This window comes from Rhinolophus hipposideros, assembly GCF_964194185.1.
Source record: "Rhinolophus hipposideros genome assembly, chromosome: 14".
In the NCBI taxonomy this organism is placed as follows: domain Eukaryota; kingdom Metazoa; phylum Chordata; class Mammalia; order Chiroptera; family Rhinolophidae; genus Rhinolophus; species Rhinolophus hipposideros.
Window position 1 is genome coordinate 44,865,655 of NC_138060.1, and position 22,801 is coordinate 44,888,455.

General features: G+C 40.1%; 1 protein-coding gene across 4 annotated transcripts in view; it reads left to right on the forward strand.

The window, feature by feature from the left end:
• Positions 1 to 22,801, forward strand: part of RARB (retinoic acid receptor beta) — a 531,514-nt gene that overhangs the window by 382,296 nt on the left and 126,417 nt on the right. For all 4 annotated transcript variants that reach the window (XM_081071630.1, XM_081071631.1, XM_081071633.1 and 1 more), the window contains one exon: positions 15,504 to 15,652. In XM_081071630.1, coding sequence (XP_080927756.1) covers positions 15,504 to 15,652 — 149 coding nt within the window. The remainder of the gene's footprint in view (positions 1 to 15,503; positions 15,653 to 22,801) is intronic.

Genomic DNA, 22,801 nt, shown 5'->3' on the forward strand with positions numbered 1-22,801 from the left:
GACCGAATGGTTGCAAGCTGTGATTGATTTTTCAAAAAATGGAATAACCACCATCATCATAATTAATATCCATTAAGTGCATATTACCTGCCAAGTGCGCAAAATGACTTATATCATCTAAACTTCATAGCAGCCTGAAGAGGAAGCACTGTTATTGTTCCCTTTAATAGATGAGAGTCCCCAGGCATAGAGAGGTTCATGTACCCACTTCACATTTCTTGAGTACAAGATAGTGAGTTGAAATTTCCCAGCTCAGCTTTGCATAATGTGCATTTCCTTCCCTCTGCCAACTACCGTGTTTCCCGGAAAGTAAGACCTACCTGGACAATCAGCTTTAGTGCATCTTTTGGAGCAAAAATTAATATAAGACCCGGTCTTATTTTAATATAATATAATAATATATAATATAATATAATATAATATAATATAATATAATGTAATGTAATATAATATAATACTGGTTCTTATATTAATTTTTGCTCCAAAAGACGCATTAAAGCTGATGGCCCAGCTAGGTCTTATTTTCGGGAACACACGGTATGCAAAGTACACTCTTATTTTCTTTGTGGGGTCGGGGAAGAGGAAGGTTAGAAGCCTCAGAACCCAGAAAATAATACAAGGGTTTCCAAGTGAAAGCTGGAAACAATGCATTTTTAACAAAATGGGCTGTTACTCTAATTGCTTTGCCCCTACTGTTCAATTCCTTTTTATGTCCTAATTCATTAAATTATGTGCACACACAGGCTTATTATTTACAGATGTATGCACTTTTAACTGGCTCATAAGAAACAGATGTTTTGCGATAGGTAACAGAGAGCAAGTGATCTAAACCCTCCTTAGTGGGTATCAAGTGAGTATTATGGCCCATTACCTGCAGGTCTTTTGCTATTATTTTGAATTGCAATGTCCAGTGTGAGGAGGCTAATTCAATCTGTCCCTTGGAGGAACAAATAAAACTACAACAATCCTATAAGGAGACAGCTGCATCTCAAAATAAAAGAGGGTGTGCGCAGGTGACAAACAGGTGGTGTTCACATGTGGGCTCAGGTGGATGTGAGTGAATTTTATAAGCAATTGGAGGGAAAAAACAAAAAGACCCATTGCATTACAGTTGATCTTTTTATTTTTTAAAGAGCCTTATACTATGATGTTTTAATCATTACAGTCTTTAAATTCATAGCCAAGCAATTATCATAGTCTTTTTCATCCAGAATTTAATTCGTTATTTCTGGATGGAATTATTCCATTGCTCTTGTAACTGGAAGGAATGCATGCAAAGCTTGGTTGGATAAGTACATGATGATGTCACATTACTGTCTACCAGATTCTGGAAGAGTTGAGATGGGCCCTCACCACAGGTTCTTCATGGTCCCACAATAAATAATCTTCAGTTGATGATAACTTTTCCATTGATCAAAAGGAAATCACAGTAGCAGCTCAGATTCAAGGGTAAAGGCCCATACAATGGTGGCTCCCTAGAGGTATGGTTCTTGAGGAGGCCATATTCGGAGACCAGCTACCATGCTATCTTATCTAGCTGTAGAAATAAACACACCCCTCTTTTTCACCACAAGATAACATGGCCTAATAAAAATAAACATGACCACCTCACATTGCCAACTGGGTAGCATAATGTCAGTGGACAATTACTTCAATACTTCTTTAGAATATTGGGAAGCAATAATAATTACCCCTCAAGTCACAGTGAGATTTATTATTTATGAATTCTCAGGAGTACTCTAAAGAACAAAAACAGATTGGAGCAAAAATATGGCTGAAATTGTGTCATTTTGCACATTTTGCTGGAAACCGTCACAACTGAAATGCAAAATGGGACATGAAATATTAAGTGGCATATCAGGTTTATTGCATATATGACCATGAGAGTACATTTTATTTAGTCTCATGGAGCGCTAAAAAAAATCCATGTAATGGATTAAATTTATTAAAACTCCCATATTCTGACTGGCTCTAGGCCAGGGAACAAGGCATGATTAATAATCCCAATAGACAGAATATGTAGGAAGGAATTTTAAACTGTATTTATGATAGACATATTGACCTCCTTAACTAATAAAAATGTATACATGAGGTTAGTTTTGAAGGAAAGGTGCAGACCTTACACATTTAGAATATATATAAATAATATATTCACTGTGGTGTTACCATCCTTAAAATATTTCTCACATTTCTGTGACATATAGCTATCATAATCTTTTCTTTACCCTGGAAGCAAAGGAAAGCCTGGATTTTATAGTAACATGTGCAGTTACTATATTAAGAAATAGTTTTAACATCCTTTGTCTTAAAGCAGGGGTCAGAAAACTGAGCCAAATCTGGCCTACAGGCTGTTTTTGTAAATAAAGTTTTATTGGAATATGCCACATCTGTTCATTTACATCTTGTCTGCGCTTGCTTCCCCTCCTCCACCCCCCCCCCCCCACAACGGCAGACCTGAGTGGCTATGACAGAGATCCAACCATATGGCTCACAAACCTTCAAGTACTTACTATGTGGCCCCTAATGGAAAAAGTTTGCTGACCTTGTCTTAAAACATTAAAAAATTAATAGGACGGCTTGGGATAGAAATGAGTGCTTTGTTTCTTATTTATAATAATCTTGTGTGTGGATTCAGGAGGCCAGCGCTGGATCAAACCATTTCCTAACTGTGACCTTCGACAAGTCATTTAACTTCTCTAAACTTCAGTTTCCTCCTGCGATACTAGAGATTGAAAAACTGATAATGATAATAATTCCTGCTCTTCTTCACACTTTTATCATGAGGGAGCAAGTGGGTGACAACACACCTCAACTCATCCACCACCAAATAATATGCGCTGTGAGGAGAGTCTGCTGAATCGGCTACAACTATCATTATTTCTTTGCTATCGGCTATATAGATTTCTAGGCAGATTTCATTCTTTTTTGTCGTTTTTCAACTAACTCGTATTGAGCTCATGCTATGTACTGAGCACTCTTTTAAGCACTGAGTAGGTAAAGGCAAGGCAGCCGAAGCCTTTGTGTGTGTGACTGATATGCCCCGTCACGGCACTCATCAGGTCCTTCCTCCAGCTTGGGGCTGTTTTTGCAATCTGGTGTTTTTAGTTGTCCGTTTATATGGGCCAAGAATGGTGTCTTCTAACTTCTTCATAACTCAGCATTTAGCAGAGTGTCTGGTCCTACCAGGTGCTCAGTGTAATTTGTTCAGCAGCTGGATGTTGTTGGCTGGAAGTCACTCCTCTGTACTGCCCAGCTTCCCCATTCAGTCTATCCAAAGGTTTGCCACTTTGGGTTTTCAACAACTGTTGAAGGCCTTCCCATGAACGATCACTACGGCAAGGAGGTATTTAAAGAAGCTGTGGGTTGGGGATGGGCTGGGAAAACCCATGAGAAGATGGTCATTGTAATTTTTTGGATTAATTTCGGAGAGGGAAGGAAGGGATAGTTGATAGAGAGTAGGGAGGCAAAGGTGACATAACTTGCTTTATTCTTATTGGCTTGTAGATAATCTCTTAGAGACAACTATTTTAGTAGGGAAATCGAAGTGAAGGTCATGAGACTGATATGTAGGAGAAAGATAGGAAGGTGAATAACATTGAGATTCATCAATTGTGGGGCAGAGCCAGGAGTGCAGTTTCCAGGCTCTCAACTCACGTGGAAAGGTGCTGGCTCAAGTAGTAAATGGCCATCAACTGTGATTGGATGGCCATCAGCTGTGGCTAGTTGGCTGTCAGCTGTAACCAGTGAGCCATTGGCCACTAATATAACTGCTGTGGCTATGCTAGTAGCAAATGGGGGCTAGCAAGAAGATGGTGGTTGAGCTAGCAAGAGCGGATTGCAGTTAGGATGGCGGGTTGCAGACAGTGTGGCTCCTGCTTCCTGTGTCTCCAACCCAGCCGCCAGTGAGAATATAGTGGTATGACTCCCCTATATATGGGTGTTCCTTTTTGGCCTCACCATGTCCTGTGTTCTTATGTGGGGAGCGGGACTAGAGACCCCGCATGCCACCATGCGTGACATCAACACAAGAATGATACTTGAAATAACTGCTTATGTAACTATGTGACAGGCATTGTCCCAAGTGCTTTACAGTGACTTATCATTTAATGCTCACAATGATCCAAAGAGGGATATACTATCATTTTATACAAAGAGAAATTGAGGCTCAGAAAGATTAAATAACTTGCCCAAAGTCACACAGCTAGTGACTAGGAGAACTAGGATTTGAACTCAGGAAGACTGGCTCCAGAGGTCACACTTCCAACCTCAGCCTCAACTTGTCTGCAAAGATGGAAAGTTTCCTGAAGGAAGGAATATCCAGAAACACTTGAGACTTGGGGCCTGCTTACAGTTGAGAGATGGGTGAAAATTTCTTAGAATTACTTTTTTTTTAGTTTTCCTTAGCCATTTCTTTTTAAAGAACTAAAACTTAAAGCACTTGGAAATTCTCATCTTTCTCACATCAAGAAATACTGAGAAATCACTGTCATGGAAGTAAAAAAAAAAAAATCAATGTTATAGCATTTCTGTAATCTGAGCAATTCCATATAGAAACTTAAGAATCTTTTTTAAATAAAATATTCCCATTAAAAAAAAATATTCCCAAGTGTATTCTTTTGAACTGGTGTGTTACACACATCTCCAGAACCAACAAAATCTTCATATTACTCACCTAGAAGGTTTGTTAAGGATGTTTACTACCTTTCTGCTTCTACTCGCTCTTCCCACACACCCTGGTCCTCAGGGAAGGACCTCAGCTCCTCATTTGGGGCATTCCAAAACTGTAGATAGTGACAGAAGACAACATTAGAATTCAACATTAGAAATCTGGATGTTGGCTTCATTCTGTGCCAAATAAACTTTGGTTAAGGGAGTGCATATGGCCCACTTGCATGAGATGGAGAACCAGCTGAGGGATGGGGGGGGGGGTCTAGTGTCCTCCCACCAACCCCCACTCCAGCAGAGCCCTGAAGCTGGTGGTATAGCCACATTTGGCCTGAGTTACTGCTCCTCTTCGTGTGTAGTCATACGCCCTTGGAGCACTGCCAATGCCTTTGGAACCTTGGTCTTAGCTGCTGCCATTCTGCCTGCTTGGGGGTTGGTTTCTCAGCAGGGAAGATGCTGGAAGGGGTGTGTGTGTGTGTGTGTGTGTGTGTGTTCTAATTCCTGTGTTTGCTTCTGGGGGACTTTCCTACTTTATTGCTCTGACTGGGGGAAAAAAAAGGCTTTATTTCTGTCCCCTTCGCTTCTTTCTTTTTCAGTTGTTATCCAGTTTGACTTTCGGTCCTTATGCTGGGGTAACTGTGTCTTTGTTTGACTTAGACGTAGTCTATATTCTCAAACTTGCTGCCAGGGACTTTGCCAGACTCTTGCAAAGAAGTTCTGGGAAGTCATAGCGAGGATGTCATTGTCTTCTCCCAACACCTGGGTCACACCCATTCTCTTGAACCCAAGACCATGTGCCTTCAAACCAAGACCATTTACCTTCAAATCTCTGCTCAAAGGTTCGGTCTGTATGGCCTTGAGCAAATTATCTAACCACCCTGGGTACCCAGTTTCTTTTCTTTAAAAAAGAAATACTAAGACTAGCTATTTCATAAGATCATTGAGAATCAAGTGAATTAATATACGTACGTAAAATGGTCAGAACAGAATAGGGGTGGTGGCTAGCCCAGAGGCCATGCTCCATAACTTTTAATTATTAATATTCTTGTAAGTTGTCCTTAGACTAGGCTCTAAAGATGTTTCTATCATCTTCTAAGGTAACAGTATTAGTCACATTAAGATGCGGCTTAACTACATTTCCCCAAATACTCTAATAATGAAATGTTAGCTATGATTTTTGTGTTTTTATAGTTCTGTAGTTTAGAAAATGTAACCCTTCAATGTACTAAGCACGCTTGTCATCTCTGATTTTTCAGATTAGGAAACTGAGGCTCAGGAATGTGAGGTGATTGTCTAGAGGGAGAGTTAGGAACTGAGCTTATGCCTTCTTGTCTTTAGGACTATGCAGCAATTATTTTATTTGCTGTCCCACTCCTTTGTCCTAAAGTCTCCCCACAAGTAGCATGCTTACCCTAGATCAGGGTTTTTGAACCTCAGCATTATTTATAACTTGGACCTGATAATTCATTTTTGGGGCAGGGGAATGTCCTGTGCATTATGGGATGTTTAATAACATCCCTGGCCTCTACCCACCAAATGTGAATAGTGGCTCCCAATTATGATAGCCAAACTGTCTCCAGATACTGAAGAATGTCTCTCAGGGAAGTGGGGGGTCAAAATCGGGGTTGGTAAAGATTAAGGAAAGTAGAAGGGAAATGTAGGGGGGTGAGTGGAAGTCTGGGTTGGCTATCACTTGTTAAGCACTTACTGTATGCCAGGCAAGTTGCAAACATCATCTCCCTTTCACCACTCACTAACAGGAATTTTAGGATTGTCTGCATTTTTATAAAGGAGACACTGGCGCTCAGAGAAGTAGAAAAAAACTATATGACTTTTAAATTAGTAAGTAGCAGAAGAGGGATTCAAATCCAGGTCCGTCCGACAGCAAAGCCTGTGACCTTCCCATCATTCCCTACACATAATTTTCTGTATGCTCATGGTGTTTTAGTCCTTTTTAGGAACCAGGAACACCCACATAGTGAGGATTACATTGGTTTCAAAGTTATTTTGAGACCGCTAATATGAGTGTATACCTGTAAAAAACAAAACAAAACTTCTTAGCAGCAAACATAACCAAGTCAGCAGAGCATTATTTTGTTAAAAGGCATTTGGCTCAATTCTAATGTAATCGTACTTGAACTTTCTCAGACCTCAAAAGAATGGCAAGGATCGCCATGTGAGAAAGCATAATTTCATTGTTATCTTCCCGAAATATTCCAAAAAGTATCTCCCCATTATTTTTCTGTAAGGCTGGCACCAATGTAGTTTGCAAATATGTTTAAGTGCATAAACCAAGAATTGTGTATCTGAGACGACATACATTTGAATGCTTGTGTTTTAATCTGTGTGTGCAAAAAATTTGAACCAAGAGAATGTCATTTATTACTGCAGTAATTGCTTTTTAGAAATGATGGGAATACTGATGAGAAGTGAAATATGTAACTAAATTGTTGGGTGTTGAGATAAACTCTGGGGTAGGGGTGGGGGTGAGGGGATGGACCTTCACATTGCAATGCCCTTAGTTTCATCCACATACAGCTCCTGAGACCTGTTTCAGCATTTGTTCCTTTAATCCAGTTCCATTTCTGATACCTCTCAGTTCAGATCATTAATAAGTAGTTAGATGGGTTGGCTTGCTAAGTGATTTTAAGGGAAAATTTATTTGAACCGTGTCATAAGCTATTTTAGTTTTGTGCCAGAAAATAGTGATATAAAGCATCGTCCGTTAAAAATGTCACCCAAAACAACCTATGAGATAATTTTCGACTATGTTCCTTGAAGCAAGAAAGCACATTATAAAAATGAAATGTAGGTGTTGATCGTATCACGGTCCCTTATGAAACTATGACAGCACTTCCCATGGTAAAAGTCAGTCTCGGGAATAATTTGTGCCACTGGCTGGGAGCCCAGGCAGGTGTAGCTACAATACAGAGTGATTAGTGGATATTGAACCTACTCTCTCTCTCTTTAAGGCCCAAACTATCTTGTCAAATTTAACCATGTCTGGAATCAAATCATGTATGGAAAATTGTAACTGTGAATTAAAAGAAAGGGAGGGACACAATTCTGCTGTTCTCAAAGAGTAAATAGGCCTGACTAGACCACAGCCAGTGACTTTCTAGCTAAGGAAATAAATGAGGGAGATGGAAAATAAATGAGGAAGAAGTTAAAAAGCTGTGGGTTTTCGTAAAATCATAAGAATATATATGAAGCCATTTAAATCTCTTCTGTCCAGGCGGAGTGAGGTGCTGTGTGTCTTTAAATATCTTAATTCTAAGGTGCAGAGTTCCTGGTTCCTTCCCTCCCGGTGGTTTGGGGAGGAGTAAATGAGTTAATGCATATACAGCACTTAACACAACCCCAGGCACACAGTAAGGGCTCAGTGAATAGTAGATACTCTTAGTTCAAACTCTTCCGGTGCAACTTTGAACCCTCAGCCAACTAAAATCCACTGCCAAAATTCCGTGGGAGAGAACGAAGGCTTCTGGTGAGCCTATGCACACACTCAGCTTGAAGATCTTAACATATTAAGTACTTAACAAGGTGGAGTTGTAGGGAGGACCTGTGCAAAGGGGAAGCTCACAGAGTTCCCACGCCAAATTGACTCAGCGAAACGTTTGGGATTCTGGGGAGGTGAGGACAGTAACCAGACATTTTTAAGTCAGGGTGTCTCAAATGTTCGTGTGCACAAGAATTATCTGGGGATTTTCTTAAGATGCCTGTTTTGACTGGCAGGCATTTCTGGGTGGAGCTGAGCGTTCTCAGGTGATGAACATGCTGCTGGCCTGGGAACACATTTTTGCCAAGTACGCTTTTCTTGAAGGAGTCAAAAATCAAAGTCGTTCTCCCCCACCCGCCCCTGCTTTTGTCCCCTGCCAGTGTTCAGCACCTGTTGCATGTGTCGTCAGAATAGCAGGGATTCTCATAACCCAACTGCAGCCCGCGGCCAGGATCCTGGGTGACCCGGGCAAACACACACTCCTCCAGGGTCACGGGCAGGTTACTGAGTCAAGACTGCCAAAGCCCCGCGAAGAAGTGTTCCTTCTCCTCCCACTCCTTCCCTGGCCTGCCCCAAACCCGGGACTAATCTTGGAGCTGCTTAATAAAAACAGAGCTAGCAGCAGTGTGCGGCAAGACCATTTCAAAGCAGCATTTTTTCCTGTTTGGCAATTACCTAATTTCAGAACGCGATTCACAGATTTGCAAAATCCATGTGTGTGGAAACAAACCGCTTCTCTTGAAAGATGATTAAAAGCAGACCCTCTCTCGAAGAGGCGACGGGAAAATTAAACGAGCGACAGTATGGAGTTCTTTTGCCCCTACTGTAACGTTTGGAGGCATGTAAATTATATTTTAATAAAATGTCTACACGCGTGCGCACACGCACGCAACGGAGAATCTGGTTCTAATTACTTGTACTTTAGTTGAACTTTGGCGTTTCCTTTGACATTCTCCCTAATGTATGTGAGCTGTGGGCCTTGCGATCCTGCAGTGAATACACAGAAAAAGGGGGGAAAAAATCCAGACCGGCTCTCTTTGGTGCCAACAAAAATGAAGCCCAAAATGTTTTGACCAAATGCAACACTTTGCTGTTCTCCCTTAATTAGCTGAAATTACTCCCTCCCAATGGGTCCGGAGCTCTGGGCTCAAAATTCCCCTGGGGCCATGCAGGAAATGCCTTTTGCTTTACAACTCTTTTTTTCTTTTAAAGCTCAGCTGCCCAGAGAGTGCATTAAAATACTGTCTTAATCATGGAAGGTTCTAGTAAAAAGGCAGGGCTTTCATAATGCAAGATGCCTGCCTGCCTCTAATCAGGCCCAACATAAAATCCTGAAATCTGTCAACATGGTTTAGCCAGCAGTAAATTAGTTCTCACAAAGAAAAATATTGTATACCGAGCTCTCTCTTAAAAAACGGTATCTGCTACTTAATCTAACCTTTAGAAAAATGCCAAGCATGTTAGGAATTGTGAAGGGAGCTATTGTTGAAGACTTTCTGTGTGTTTAAACGACACTCAGGTGTGTTGTAACAACAAGGACATTTATACTGTGTTTTCTCAGGTGAGTTAAGTTTGTAAGTGCCAAGTCCTCTTAACAGGCAACAGCATTAATTTTTTTTTCTTTTCTTTTTTTTTCTCTTTGCTTTTAGTTTGGAAATGCATTAACCCCCAGAGTTGTGGCCCTGTTTAAGAAGGCTGTGTCACTGGGAGCATTGGCATGCTACTTTCGCACCATCTCCGTTGGAGGAGATTTCGTTTAGTTTGTTTTCATTTTGCCAACAACCTCTGAAGTCCTTGAGAATAGTGCTTCTCAAAATGCCATCTGTGGACCGGTGTCCATTCCTAAATGGCTTACGGCCAGCCCACAATGAGATAAGTGTAGAGATTGAGAGAAAGTGTTTAGAAACTTTTACAACAATTGGACAGAGTCATTTTATGTCTGTTAATATTTTTTTCTTATTGTAACTTGTGTTTTGGAATCTTTTTCTTAATTTCTTCTTTCTAGAGATCCATTTTATTTATATAGTTTGTGTAGAGATTTGCTTTCATTGAATTTTATCAATCCAGGAGGGATTAGGGGTAGGGGGTAAAAAATGGTCCTTCACCACAGATAGTCTGAACATCACTAAAGGAAATGCCTGCCGCCCTACCCCCAGGAATTCAGTTGCTGGTTGCTGGTCTGGACCACACTTCGAGGAGTACTGACTTTGAGGCTAACAAGACCAGTTATGAATTTTTATACAAGGAAAGTGATTCTAGCATTGTTTTCCTCGGTGACAGTCATCTCTATGTTGCAGGGATGGGGAGGTTTAAAATGTAGGCTGGAAGCTTCTGTCCATGCAGGTTTGGTTCAGCATGCTGTCTTCTTTTGCATGTGTGCAGCCCAGAGAAGACCCCCTCAGCACCTCTGGTGCTGACTCTGCTCTGGGCAGGAACCCACGGAGCCTAGCATACACCTCACATAAGTAGCAGAAGTTTCTCTGTTTTGGACATTCCCTGACGAAGCAAGGCAGCCCATCTGGTTAGCAGTTTAGATGCCACATTGGAGGTTGCTGCTTGTCAGGAATGCAATCACCAAAGAGAACTGAATAAGTTAATAAGTAAGCAAGAAAATAAATAAAAGCAGGAGTCAAAAAGCAGATCCAAATTATTCCTCAAAGGCTCCTTCCCCAAACTGAAATCACATCAGGATGGTTGGAGTGTACTTGTTTTATTGAATGACACAAGCCTCTTTCCCCCCTGGGAAGTCTAAAAACTGCTTTTTTGGCCTGCCTGAGATCGCTGAATGAGCTAATACAGGACACATTGTCTGCTGAGCCTGCAGAGTTTTTGAGCAAAAATTTTATCATTCCGTGGACTGATTCTGCTTGTCTGGAATACGGAACAAAATGTTTGAGGCCTCTCAAGGGCATTTGATGAATCTAACTCTAATTTAAAGGGACTAATAGATTATTGATTTAAGCAGGATGACAGTGAACAGATCAATGGCCAAGCACTGTGTAGCTACCTTAAATACCAAAATGACTATTCAAAGGGGAGCCATCAAGCTGTCTACCTCCCTTGTTTACCATTGTCTTGGTGGTGGTGGTGGTGGTGGTGGTAGGGTGGAGAGACAGAAGTGGAAGAGGAGCGCTAATAAACTTTGTCAAAGTGTATTTTGCTACATTACCAAAAAGGCCAGAGGTTGCATTAAAGTACAAGTTCTGCTTTTATATTGGTTACAGCCATATTCTGGCTGTAATTCTACAACTTGTTTTGGCATGTTTGCTTGAGGCTAGCTTTGGCAATCTGAGTACACCACTGAAATTTTTTCTTTTTTTGCTTTGCATTATTCTGTGTTATAGGCCATAGAGAGGAAATAAAGGCCATACATTACCAATTTGGACGGTGATATTTGAATATATACAATCAAATATTCTTTACTACCAGCAGGGACATTTTTCTGATGATGATTATTTCTTGTCATATCTAAGACTTTTCTGTTTATGTTTGTGTAGGATGCATTTCTGGCATTTGTAGGATTCAAATTCGAACCACATAGAAAGAATCAATTCATTCTTTAAAACACAGCCTGGTCTCCTCCTTTGAGAAGCCTCCCTTGATTTCTTCTGAGTCTGTCTGAAGCTTTGTCTTTATATCATATCAGTGGCTCCTAAACTGCTGCAATTTGGATTCACCCGGAATTTTGCTTTTTTTTTTTTTTTAAACACTGATGCCTAGCTCCAATACATTATAGCATAATGGGTCTGGGATACAACCAGCATATCAGGATGTTTGAAAGCTCCCCAAGTAGTCCTGATGTACAGCCAAGTTTGGGAACTACTGTGTTATATTTTAATTGTTGGTTTACTCTCTTTTAGCCAAACTTGTCAAGGCTAAGGGATTATACCGTGCACCGTCCGTAGTATATTACACGATGCCTGGTATGTTATAGTGGCTCAGCAAAAATAAATGATTGAACACATGAACATCCATTGTACAGATATAGAAAAGTTCATAGTATTTCTGGTGAAATCACCACAGCCTTAATAAAGGTCCAGCACTCTCACTGTTGATCGCTTACAATAGAACATTGTCATTCATGGTAGCTGTTTAGAAAAAGCCTTCTGGAGTCATTCATTTGTTCATAAATGACTCTCATCCATAGAAAAAGGCTTTTTCTAACCTTTCTAAAATATAGTTTTGGATTTTGGAGGCCTCCCCCTTTTTGTGTACTCTGCCCCAAGTTTCTTGGGTATTAAATTGCCTAGAGTTCTGTTTCTTCTTTTTAGGAGGGTGAAATGCTGGACTCCCTTAAGTACATGTATTTGAAGTGGCATATTTATGGAAATTACCACCCACTTTTGAAATTCAGGGCATAGCTCTGACAGCTGAATCCAGCCCTAACAATTCTATTTACAACTTCCCTAGTCAAGCCAGATTAGCTGTTCTACAAGAGCGAATGGGACATTAGAACACACACCCTCCACACTGCTTCTGTGGAGAACACAATGCAGGGTTGATCATAGTGGTGACGACAGGATTTTGTCAGAGTGTTGAAAATACTTGGGTGGAAGTTGGGGCACACAAGTAGAACCGATCCAAAAGATTTGAGAGGCACCTAGGGAAGGGCTCATTTATTGATTTTAGGAATGTAAATTGACACAGCTTTCTAGAAGTTAGTTTACCAGCATGGATTTTAAAAACAAACAAAATATTTTTAAATAACCATGCCTTTTGAACTAATAATTCCACTTCTAAGAATTTATCCTAAGGAAATAATTAGGTATGTACTGAGATTAGCTACAAAGATGTTCATCCTAGTGGAATGTTTTGTGGGAAAAATATTTATTGACAAGGAAATAAACTAAACTCATGACAGAAAAAATTAAAGTACCAAGTAGAATCTATGGTATACTTCTACTTTAGTAAACAAACAAACCAAAAACATTTATGTGCATAGAAAAATGATCTTGAAGATACATGCCAAGATGATAACGGTGATTTTCTTGGAGTGAAAACATTGTGTGGGATTGTGTGTTTGTTTTCTTGGATTTTTACAAAGAGCAATGTATTATTTTGTACTTTTAACAAGTACTTTTTTTTCCTTGATGTCAGTACTATTCACTTGTTTTCAGAGAAGTTGATTAGAGTAAGGAATACTTTTACATTAACAGCCTGATAGCTGATCTGATAAGCTTTAGTGACATCTGAGACGCCAAACCATCTATAGAACACTTGACATAATTGTGCCAAGCTATCCTGAATTAGGGCTTTCTTCATTCCAAATCGATTCTAACCAGTAAAGACTCCAATAGATTTATCTGCTAGACCTGCGCTACTCTAATGAATTTATTCCAACATAATTAATTACATTTTTAAGGAAGCGAATGAGTATATGAAAGCTATTTGGTTTCTAATTTTATCATTTAACAACTTTTAGGGACATTTAGTGTTTGGAATGAAGAAGAAAAAGAAAAAAGTTTATTAATTCAACAAATATTTATTGATTACCTACCTACTATGTGCCAGGACCTCTCCTAGGCCTGGAACACAGTTGTGAAAAATGTAGCTAAGTTCCTTGGCTTCATGAAACCCATATTTGAGGTTGTGGCAGAGGTATAATATAAAACTGTACACAAACAAATGTTCTAAATGTAGGCATTAGTTAGAGTTTTACAGAAAATAAAATAAAATGATGAGATATAGTGACCAGGAGTGAGGAGCGAGAAAGAGCATTTTACTTAGAGAAGTAAGTCATGTCTGAGAAAAGTAACATTTGCTTTACGATCTAAGAGGTGAAAAGAACCAGATTTGTGAAAGTCTGAGAATTTCCAGGTAGGGGAAATGGTTAGTGTGCAATTGCCTTAAGTTGGTGTGAGAGCTTGGCCTATTCAAGAGATAGAATAGAAGCCAAGTGTTTAGAAATCAATAATTTGCGAGAATCATAGGATTTGGTGATGTTGGTAATGGTCCATGTCATGAAGAGCCTCATAACATATAGTAGAAAGTTGATTTTGATCTAACTGGTGACTAATGGAGAGCTTTAGGCAGGTAAGTGAGAGGGATTGATTTTAACTTTTTGAGCAATTACCCTGCTGCTTTTTTGAAGTCTGGGCCCTAGGGTGTAAGAGTAGATACAGTGAAGAGGCTCTTGCAGTAATTGAGGTGGATTACCAGCCTAGTGTGGCAGCAGGATGGGAGACCAGGATGGATTAACAGTATATTTACATGGTAGAGTTGACCCGCCAAAAGTTTGATGATAGAACAACTGAGTCAGCAGAATATCTAATCTGGGAGACTATGAGCAGTGGAACAACTGGCAATGTTCTCCTCTGGAAAATCTGTGCATTGTGAAGTGATTTGGAAAGTGGAGGATTCTGGAACATTATTTGATCTCTTCAATCACTCCCTTCCCCATTTCGATTATACTTTATGAGCATTTTTGCTTGTGATAGAAATAGGGCCAGGTCTTGCTTTGAATTTGAACATAAATCTGGAGAGGTGGGATGGGAGAATACTTGGGTCTTGAATTCTGTGAATTCCTATTTCCCATGGAATTTGGGTGGTTAAATAGTGAGGTGGGGGAAATCATGTATTTTTAAATCTAGAGTAAAGAGCAACTTGACTGTGCCATCATTAGTGTAAACCAGTGCTTCTCAAACATTCGTTGTACATTCAGTCACCTGGGGGTTTTATTCAAATGCAGATTCTGATTCCATGGGCTTGAGCTGGGCCTGATACTATGTTTTCTAATAAGTTCTTAAGTGAGCAGTCCTCGAGTATAAAAGATCTTGCCAATATTATTATTAATGAATATCAGTTATGACCGTGTGCCAGAGGTCCTCCGCATATACTTGCTGAGTGGCTACTTTGGGCATTTTCTTTATTCATCCTCAGGAAATTTGCTTTTGGTTAAATGAGCAACAGGGTCAAACCAGTTATTTCTGAAACTCTGAAGTGCATCAGAAGCTAGGAGAAACACGAGTGTAAAGAGTTTGGGGTTTGCATTAAAAAGATCTGACTTTGTGTCTTGGCTCTCCCACTGCCCTGTTGATCTTGGACAAGTCACTGCACTCCTCTGAGTTTCCATTTCTCACGAGGGTAAAATGGTGATGAAATCATCTCCCTCACAGAGGTGTGCTGCAAATGAGAGAGACTTGGAATTGCTTTGTAAACTGTCGAGCACCCACCGTTGGTTTCCTCACTGCTGTACTTAAAATGACAACTGGTTTTGTGGACTTGTCTTTGCTCATGTTATTGCTGAATTGGGGGCAGAGGTCTATGAATTCACTGGTGAGAAAGAAATGAACTGAAATCCATTTTCTTTTTTTCTTCTCCCGCCCTGTCTCCACTGTAGCGATTGAAACACAGAGCACCAGCTCTGAGGAACTTGTCCCGAGCCCTCCGTCTCCACTTCCTCCACCTCGCGTGTACAAACCCTGCTTCGTCTGCCAGGACAAATCGTCAGGGTACCACTATGGGGTCAGCGCCTGTGAGGGCTGTAAGGTGAGTACCCACAGCTCTGCCTGATGCACTGTCCTTCTGCCCGTGCTCCATGAAGGTGACCCCCCAGCTCCAGAAGTCGGCTGCTCTGACATTGGTAATGTCACTTCCAATCAGTGTGGTGAGCTGGGTTGCATGTGATGGTTTCATTTCTTCCTTATATCTCATTAGTTAAAAATTCAGAAACTTCTGCAAATGACTGATTGGGGCCAAATGTTCTAGGACCCTTAAAATAACACATGACAGTTCTTTTCAGGTAACAAGAGCCTTTTGAAGGAGTTCTGAAAATCATCATCCCGTTTCTCTTTAAAACATGCTGTCTCGTGTCTTTGTAGTTTTATTTTATTTTTAAATATGACTGACAATCCACTGAATCAACTTGCAGAGAATCCAAGGTTGAAGTTGGGATTTATCTTCTGGCTGTTTCCTCAGCCCTGTGGCCTTTGAATTACAGTTTGATTTTCAGCCTGTAGGGACTTGCTACTGTATGTGTGTCATAAATTCAGGGAACTGGATTTAAAATTCCAGCCTACAGAGTAGTGGAGGCTGAACATGTGTCAGAGAGGATATGGCTGCTTTGAATCAAGCTAGACAATTGTTATCGAGTCCAACAGGCTTAATTGAGTGAAATAGCTTATTTTTTTAAAAGAGAGAAAAGAAACAAAGAATGACTTCACAGGCAAATCCAACTCATCCACGGATAATTTTTCAAAGGAACTACGGCTGTCTGGAGCCAGCCCTTCCCTAGATATACCGTTTCTTTTTGTTCGCCCCAGTGGATGTTCAGGTCTGTTGTTTATATATCTAAATTGCATGATTCATTGGTAATCATAAACACGTTGGAATAGTATTACAGGTACTGCTATCAGGTGCTTCATGGCATTCGTATTTGTTTTATCGAAGTTAGCACTTTTTGTTACTCTGTTTATTGGTTAGGTACTATTGTGTAACAAATCATCCTAAAACCAAATGGCTTAAAACAATAACTATTTATTTAGCCTACAATTCTATGTATCAATACTTTAGGCCAGGCTCCTCCAGGAGCTTCATCTGGCCTTAGCTGTGCTTCCATTGTGTATCTCTGGTCAGCTGCAGGTTAGCAAGTTGACTCTGCTTCTAGGGCTACTGAAGCAAAGGAACCCTCAGCTCCCCTCCCGGTGGTCTCTCATTTCCATTGGCTTGGCCCTAGCTTATTTGCACAGGCAGAGTTCCAAAGGAGAAAAGAGGAGCCCACAAGGTCTCCGAAGGCTTATGCTCAGAATGGTACACTGTTGCTGCTGACAGTCTGTTGGCCAAAGCAAGTCATAAGGCCAGTCCATATTCAAGAGATAGGAACATAAACTTAGTGTCTTAATTCAAGGAGCTGCAAAGTCTCATTATAAGAGGCAGAAGTACAGGGGGAGGAAAATTGGGGTCATTTGTACGTTCAGTCTATCATACTGCATGTTTAATTTCCTATGAACACAAAGGGGATAAGACTCTAGCTCTATTGCCCAGCATTCCACACACAATCTGGCATATAGTGAATGCTTAAAAATGTAGGTTGAACGAACACATAAATGTCACTCAGCCCCTCAAAGAAATTATGTGAGTTTTTCCTTCTTTCAAATCATTTGAATAAACATATATTATTTTACAGGGTAAGGCCAGTTTAGAGAAATTCCTTAAAGACTCAGACACATCTCTGGAACTCTGGGATTGTGTTGGTTGTTGTAAAGGAATTCCCTTTCCTTTGGTAGCTTCAGATATAGTGGTCAGGAAAGTTAACACGGCAACCAGTTGGCAGCTGGATAAAAAGTGAAACATTCATGCCTCTAATTATTGGTTTATTATTAGTAACCCCTAGTTTAATCCATTTAAATTTATCCTGAGGTTTGGGAAGTCTTCAGCAGAATACCAGTTCACTTTGTCCAATATATAAATAAATTATTTGTTGTACAGCATAGAAATAATTTCCTAATGCTCATTCAAGAATTAAATGAAAAGACACTCCTTTATTTAAAAACTTTTTAGGTCATTTCATGTTCAGAAACCTCAGTGAGGTATGTTATAACTCAGTTTACCTACTCCTATTATGTCCTGGGAAACAAAATTATCCAGTGTGTCTCTTCTCTTGCCAGATTCCAGGCCCTGTGTATTAAGCCGTTTCACAATCTGCGTGGTACAAACTGTTTCAATCAGCCCTTAGTCAGCTAATTCCCTGAATCTCTTGTTTTAATTTGGGATTCTGACTCTTTTTAGGAAAAACCCCAACAAAAACAAAACCCATACCAGCACAAGCAACTTTGATAAACTTGGTTAAGCTGTTCCAAGTCATGTTATAATATATCTTTTGAACTGAGTTATAAGCCCAGTAAGTTTAGATGCGCTCACCAGCCAGTTGTCAAATTTGAGGATTTTTGTCTTGTTGGTGGGTCTCTGAAAACGTGGACTGCCTTGAGAAAGACTGGGCTGCATTTTGGCTTGCTGGGAAAAAGCAGTGACAAAATTCACAGAACTGAAAAAAATGAGAATGCAAAAGTATAACATAATAGCCAAAAAATAGAAAAATAACTTTTATTATCATTTTCTAAAATTACCAATACAATGCAGAATGTACTGTGTAAAAAAAAAGTACAAAATTAAAACAACCATTGTTCTACCCTGGGAGAAAAAGCCCTACTAAATCTGTTTTTCTATGCATTTGTGGATATTGCTGTTTTTATTATTAACAAAAAATAGAATTTTTGTCTTGCATACTGGTTGTAACCTGTTTTTTCTTTTTTTTAATTTAATAGTCTTCCATGACCAACATTTTAACAATGTATAGTTTTTATGGTTGTACCATTGATGTAGTGGTTTATACTTATATCAAAATTTACTTAACTAATCCCCTACTATTGTACAATTAGGGTGTTTCCATGTTTCTTTATTATAACTAATGTTTTAATGTATAACCTTTAGGTATGTATCTGATCATTTCCTTGGGATAAATTAGTAGAAGTAGCATTTCTAGGTCAGTGACTTTGTACATTTTTAATGCTTGTGATACAAACTGCCAAAATGCCCTCTAGAAAAGGTGTATCAGTTTAAGCTCTGTTAGTGTGTCAAGGTTAATTTATTAGAAACTGTCTATTAGGAATCTCTTCCTTTAGATAATAAGGTAATGAATCAAGAAACAACTTCTGTTCTGGAATTCTGCATACAAATATATTTAACTTGGCTGTTTATAATGGGTCCCATGCATGATACCATTTTGGGCTACCAGCAGGTACACTTGGGCCCCTGGTTGACCTATAAGAACTGGCCCATTCTTTGGCTAGAGATCAGAGATCACTGCTCTGGGATTGGAGTCTCTGCTCTAAATTAGGACTCCCATATCTTTCAACTCCCAGTTGATATCTTTCAGAAATAATGCCCTTCTTAAAGAAGTGGCTTCTGCCTCTCATTACCAGGAGAACCTTATTGATTATTGTTTGGGGAACAGAACCTTCGGTCTTCCTTAGAACCCGGTGGCAGTCTCAGCCTCAGAATGTAATGAAAAGGTTGTGGTCCACCTACGAATGGCCAGTAGCTGCTATGTTGCCACAACCTGGCAACATCACCACTAGAGGCACAATAGAGATGTCCCATTTAGGGGATTTCCAGCTGAGCAATGGCAATGTTTTACAAAGGATAAAGAGTACATACGATGAACATGTGGTATGGTTAGCCAACAAGGTTTAACAATATAAAGTAATAAGGCTGATTTTCATGTGTCTTTAAGAAAGTCTCATTGCTCATCACGAGAATTTATGCACAATTTAGCCTTCATCATATTTTACCTTTCCATTTTTGTAGCTTTCGGAGTATGAAGTCTAGAGGGAGAATACCAGGATCTGAATCCTAGCTAGGCTACTTGCTAGCTTTGTGACTTTGGGAAAGCATTTTTAATTCTCATTGTCTCTCTTCTCATTTGGAAAATATGGTGATAATAATGTTGCTTACTTCATTATATTGCTGTGAGGATAAAGTGAATTACTATAAAACATGTAGAATAATACTTTATAGTAATGATACATAGTAAATGGTATATATGCTTAGTTATTGTTTGTATTATTAATTTACAATGACTTTAGCACACGGTGATTTAACATCAGTTAAAATCTTAGTATTCTTTCTTGTAATGGTCTTTCAGCAATTATCCATTCCTTATACCGAAATAAACACTGCTTCTTTCCTTCAAGACTCAGGTTGAGACCCAATCACTCCATGGAACCTCCCCTGATTACCTTAGTAAAGGGGTTGGCAAATTGTTTCTATAAATAACCAGATAGTAAATATTTTAGGCTTTGAAAGCCATATGGTCTCTGTTGTAACTCTACCATTGTAACATGAAAGGAGCCATAGACAATATGTAAAAGAATATGCATGACTATGTTCCAATAGAACTTTACAAAAACAAGCAGTGGGCCACATTTGGCCCTTGGTCCTAGTTTCCTGATCTCTGCTAAAGTATACGGTGGTATGTCCTTTCTTACAATTTGTAAAACTCAGAACTGATAGCCCAAAGCAGTCATGCCAAAGGTGGCAGGACAGCTGGTTCTGGTGGACTGTCAGCTTGAGATTACTATTTCCGTCCCCACTTGCTTAAGAAGAGTTGCCAAATGATAGTTGATGTCCACTTGTCCAGCACTCCATGGTGGGACCTTCACGACCACTTTCCCTGCCTGGTATTTCCCCATCTCCTTGTTACCACTCAGCTCCCACTTTCTTATAATGCAAAGTCAGAGAAAGCAGTCATTTTCTTACAAGTGAGCTACTTCCGGAAACACCTAGCATCTTATTTTGGAGTAGTTTTTGGAATGTATTCTATGAGCTGCTGTATCAGTTAGCTTTTCATGCTTCACACATAACCCAATTGCTTTTTTTGGCTTAAAACAACAGACATTTATTATTTATTACAATTCTGTGCAGGTCTTTTTGTCTGGGATGGCTTGACTTGGGCCAGGTGGTGTAGGATGGCCTCACTCACATGACTGGGGCTTTCGCGGGATGACTGGATTTGTTGTTTCTCATCCCTTAGCCTAGCCATCCCTTAGCCTAGCCTGGTGGTGGTTGGGTTCTCATCAGTGAGAATGTGCAAACCCCTGGTTGTATCACATTTGCTAATGTCCCCTCGGCCAAACCAGTTACATGGTCAAGTCTAGATTTAGCAGGTGGAGAAAGAGCCTCTCTACCCCTTAAGGGGAAAAGTGACAAAGGCACCTTGCAAAAGGATGAGTATACCAGAGCTGGCATTTGATTATATACTATCTTCTATTATTCCCTACTTTCATGGGTAAGTGTCTTCTGACAACTATAGTCACTATCCTGTCATCCTTTAGCATATATTGTATTGAATACTTACTAAGTTTCAGGGTCTGTGTCAGGTGCTGGAGATACAACATGAACATGGCAGACAAGTTTCTCTGGAAGCTCACTGTCTTGCACAAGGGGGCAGAATGAGACACAATTCAAAGTTGGAAGGAAATGAGCAGAATGCTTGGGTAAAGAATAATTGAGGGGTACCTGATTTGATAGGGGGTCAGGTGAGATCTCATGGCTGAGAAGGAACCAGCTGTGTGAGTAAGGGAAGAAAGCATTTTAGGGTGGAAACTGAACACTGGATTGCAGGACCATTTCTTCCTCTCTTCTCTGTGTTCATTAACTTCTCTAGGCCTCAGCACATTTGCAAAGTGACAGCAAATCTACAAGTTTGTATTTGTGTTATGCCAAATATAAACACTAAAGCAGTGAAACCAACAATTAAACTGATTTATGGTTAGGGATGGCTCATCTGGCATGGGACTCCTTGGTGTTTGCAAGTCCATGGGCAAGTAGAGAGAAGGCTAAAACTACTCTTGTTGGACACTTTCTCTACCCCAGGAATATGGGCATTTTATATCCATATATCATTTAATTCTCATAGCAGCCCTGCAGGGGCTGGGCTTTATGATCCCCACTTTACAGATGAAGAAACTGAGGTTCAGAGAAGTTAAGAAACTTGGCCAAGATCACACAGCTAGCCTTCGCTAGGGTGAGGATTGAAATCCTATACCTGCTGGGAAATACCCCATTGCTTCAGCCACTTTGAAACAGAAGGTAGGAAGGAGTGGTGTTTTATGGTCTAGATTGGGGGTTTCATGGGGCAACAAATTCAAAACAAAAACAGGAGGGAGCATACTTAAAATAAAAACAACCCTATTGTTTTGATCATTTCATAAAAGAAATGACATTTTTGCAACAAAACGTAGAAGGAAGAGCTTACAAGGCAGTCTTTTCCTAAGAAGGCTCAGTGAGCAGATAAGACCCACCCACGGGCATGCTCCCAACTGGTGCTTTGTCCTTGTTCTCTCTGCTTTTCCATTGATGGGTGGAAACTTCCCATCCATAAGCCAGCATTTGGGAGCCACTGTCCAGACCAATGTAGAGCCCCTGGGGTGCGGCCGGGTGCAGCCATGATGGCGTGCCTTCTCCACAAGGGCGCAGAGGAAACGCCTGCTCAAGGTCACGTTGGTAGATTTCTATTTAAAGCAGCCTTTAAGAGTTTAAACTCCACTAACCCCCTCGGTCCCTCAGGGCTAATTTTGTCCATTTTCTCATCTGCCTTTGTTTTCCTTGCCCCTGAAGAAGGGAGGCCCTCATCTCCATGACAGTGTTCGGCTGCTGGGCTGTTTTGTTTTGTTTTTTTTTCCTGGCAGACAGCAAGTAGTGTAGTGTGTTCAGTCACAAAAAGTTTTGCAACCAGGAAGATAAATGTCTGTACTTAATTTTAGAACTTCTATTAAATACTATAAATGTGCTTACTGATTTTATTTCGCCAAGGTCATTTACAATGACATTGTTTTCTTGTTTTTAATTGGCATGGATAAACATGAACATTATGCTCTGTTTGGAGAATATTTTTGATTCTGCCCACCCTGATAGTTGCTTCTGTTTAGGGGTCTGCTGCAGTATTGAGCCCCAAGAACAACATTACACATAAAGACAATAACACAAACAGAACAACGTCTGCATGCTGTAGTAACTACAAGCGAGTTATGAAGCCTACCATCAAGTTCATTATTATAGCCCTTGAACCACACGGAGCAGGAGGTCCCCTCATAGACCCAGAGAGCTATTTTCCTTATTAAAATCGACCAACGATGGAGA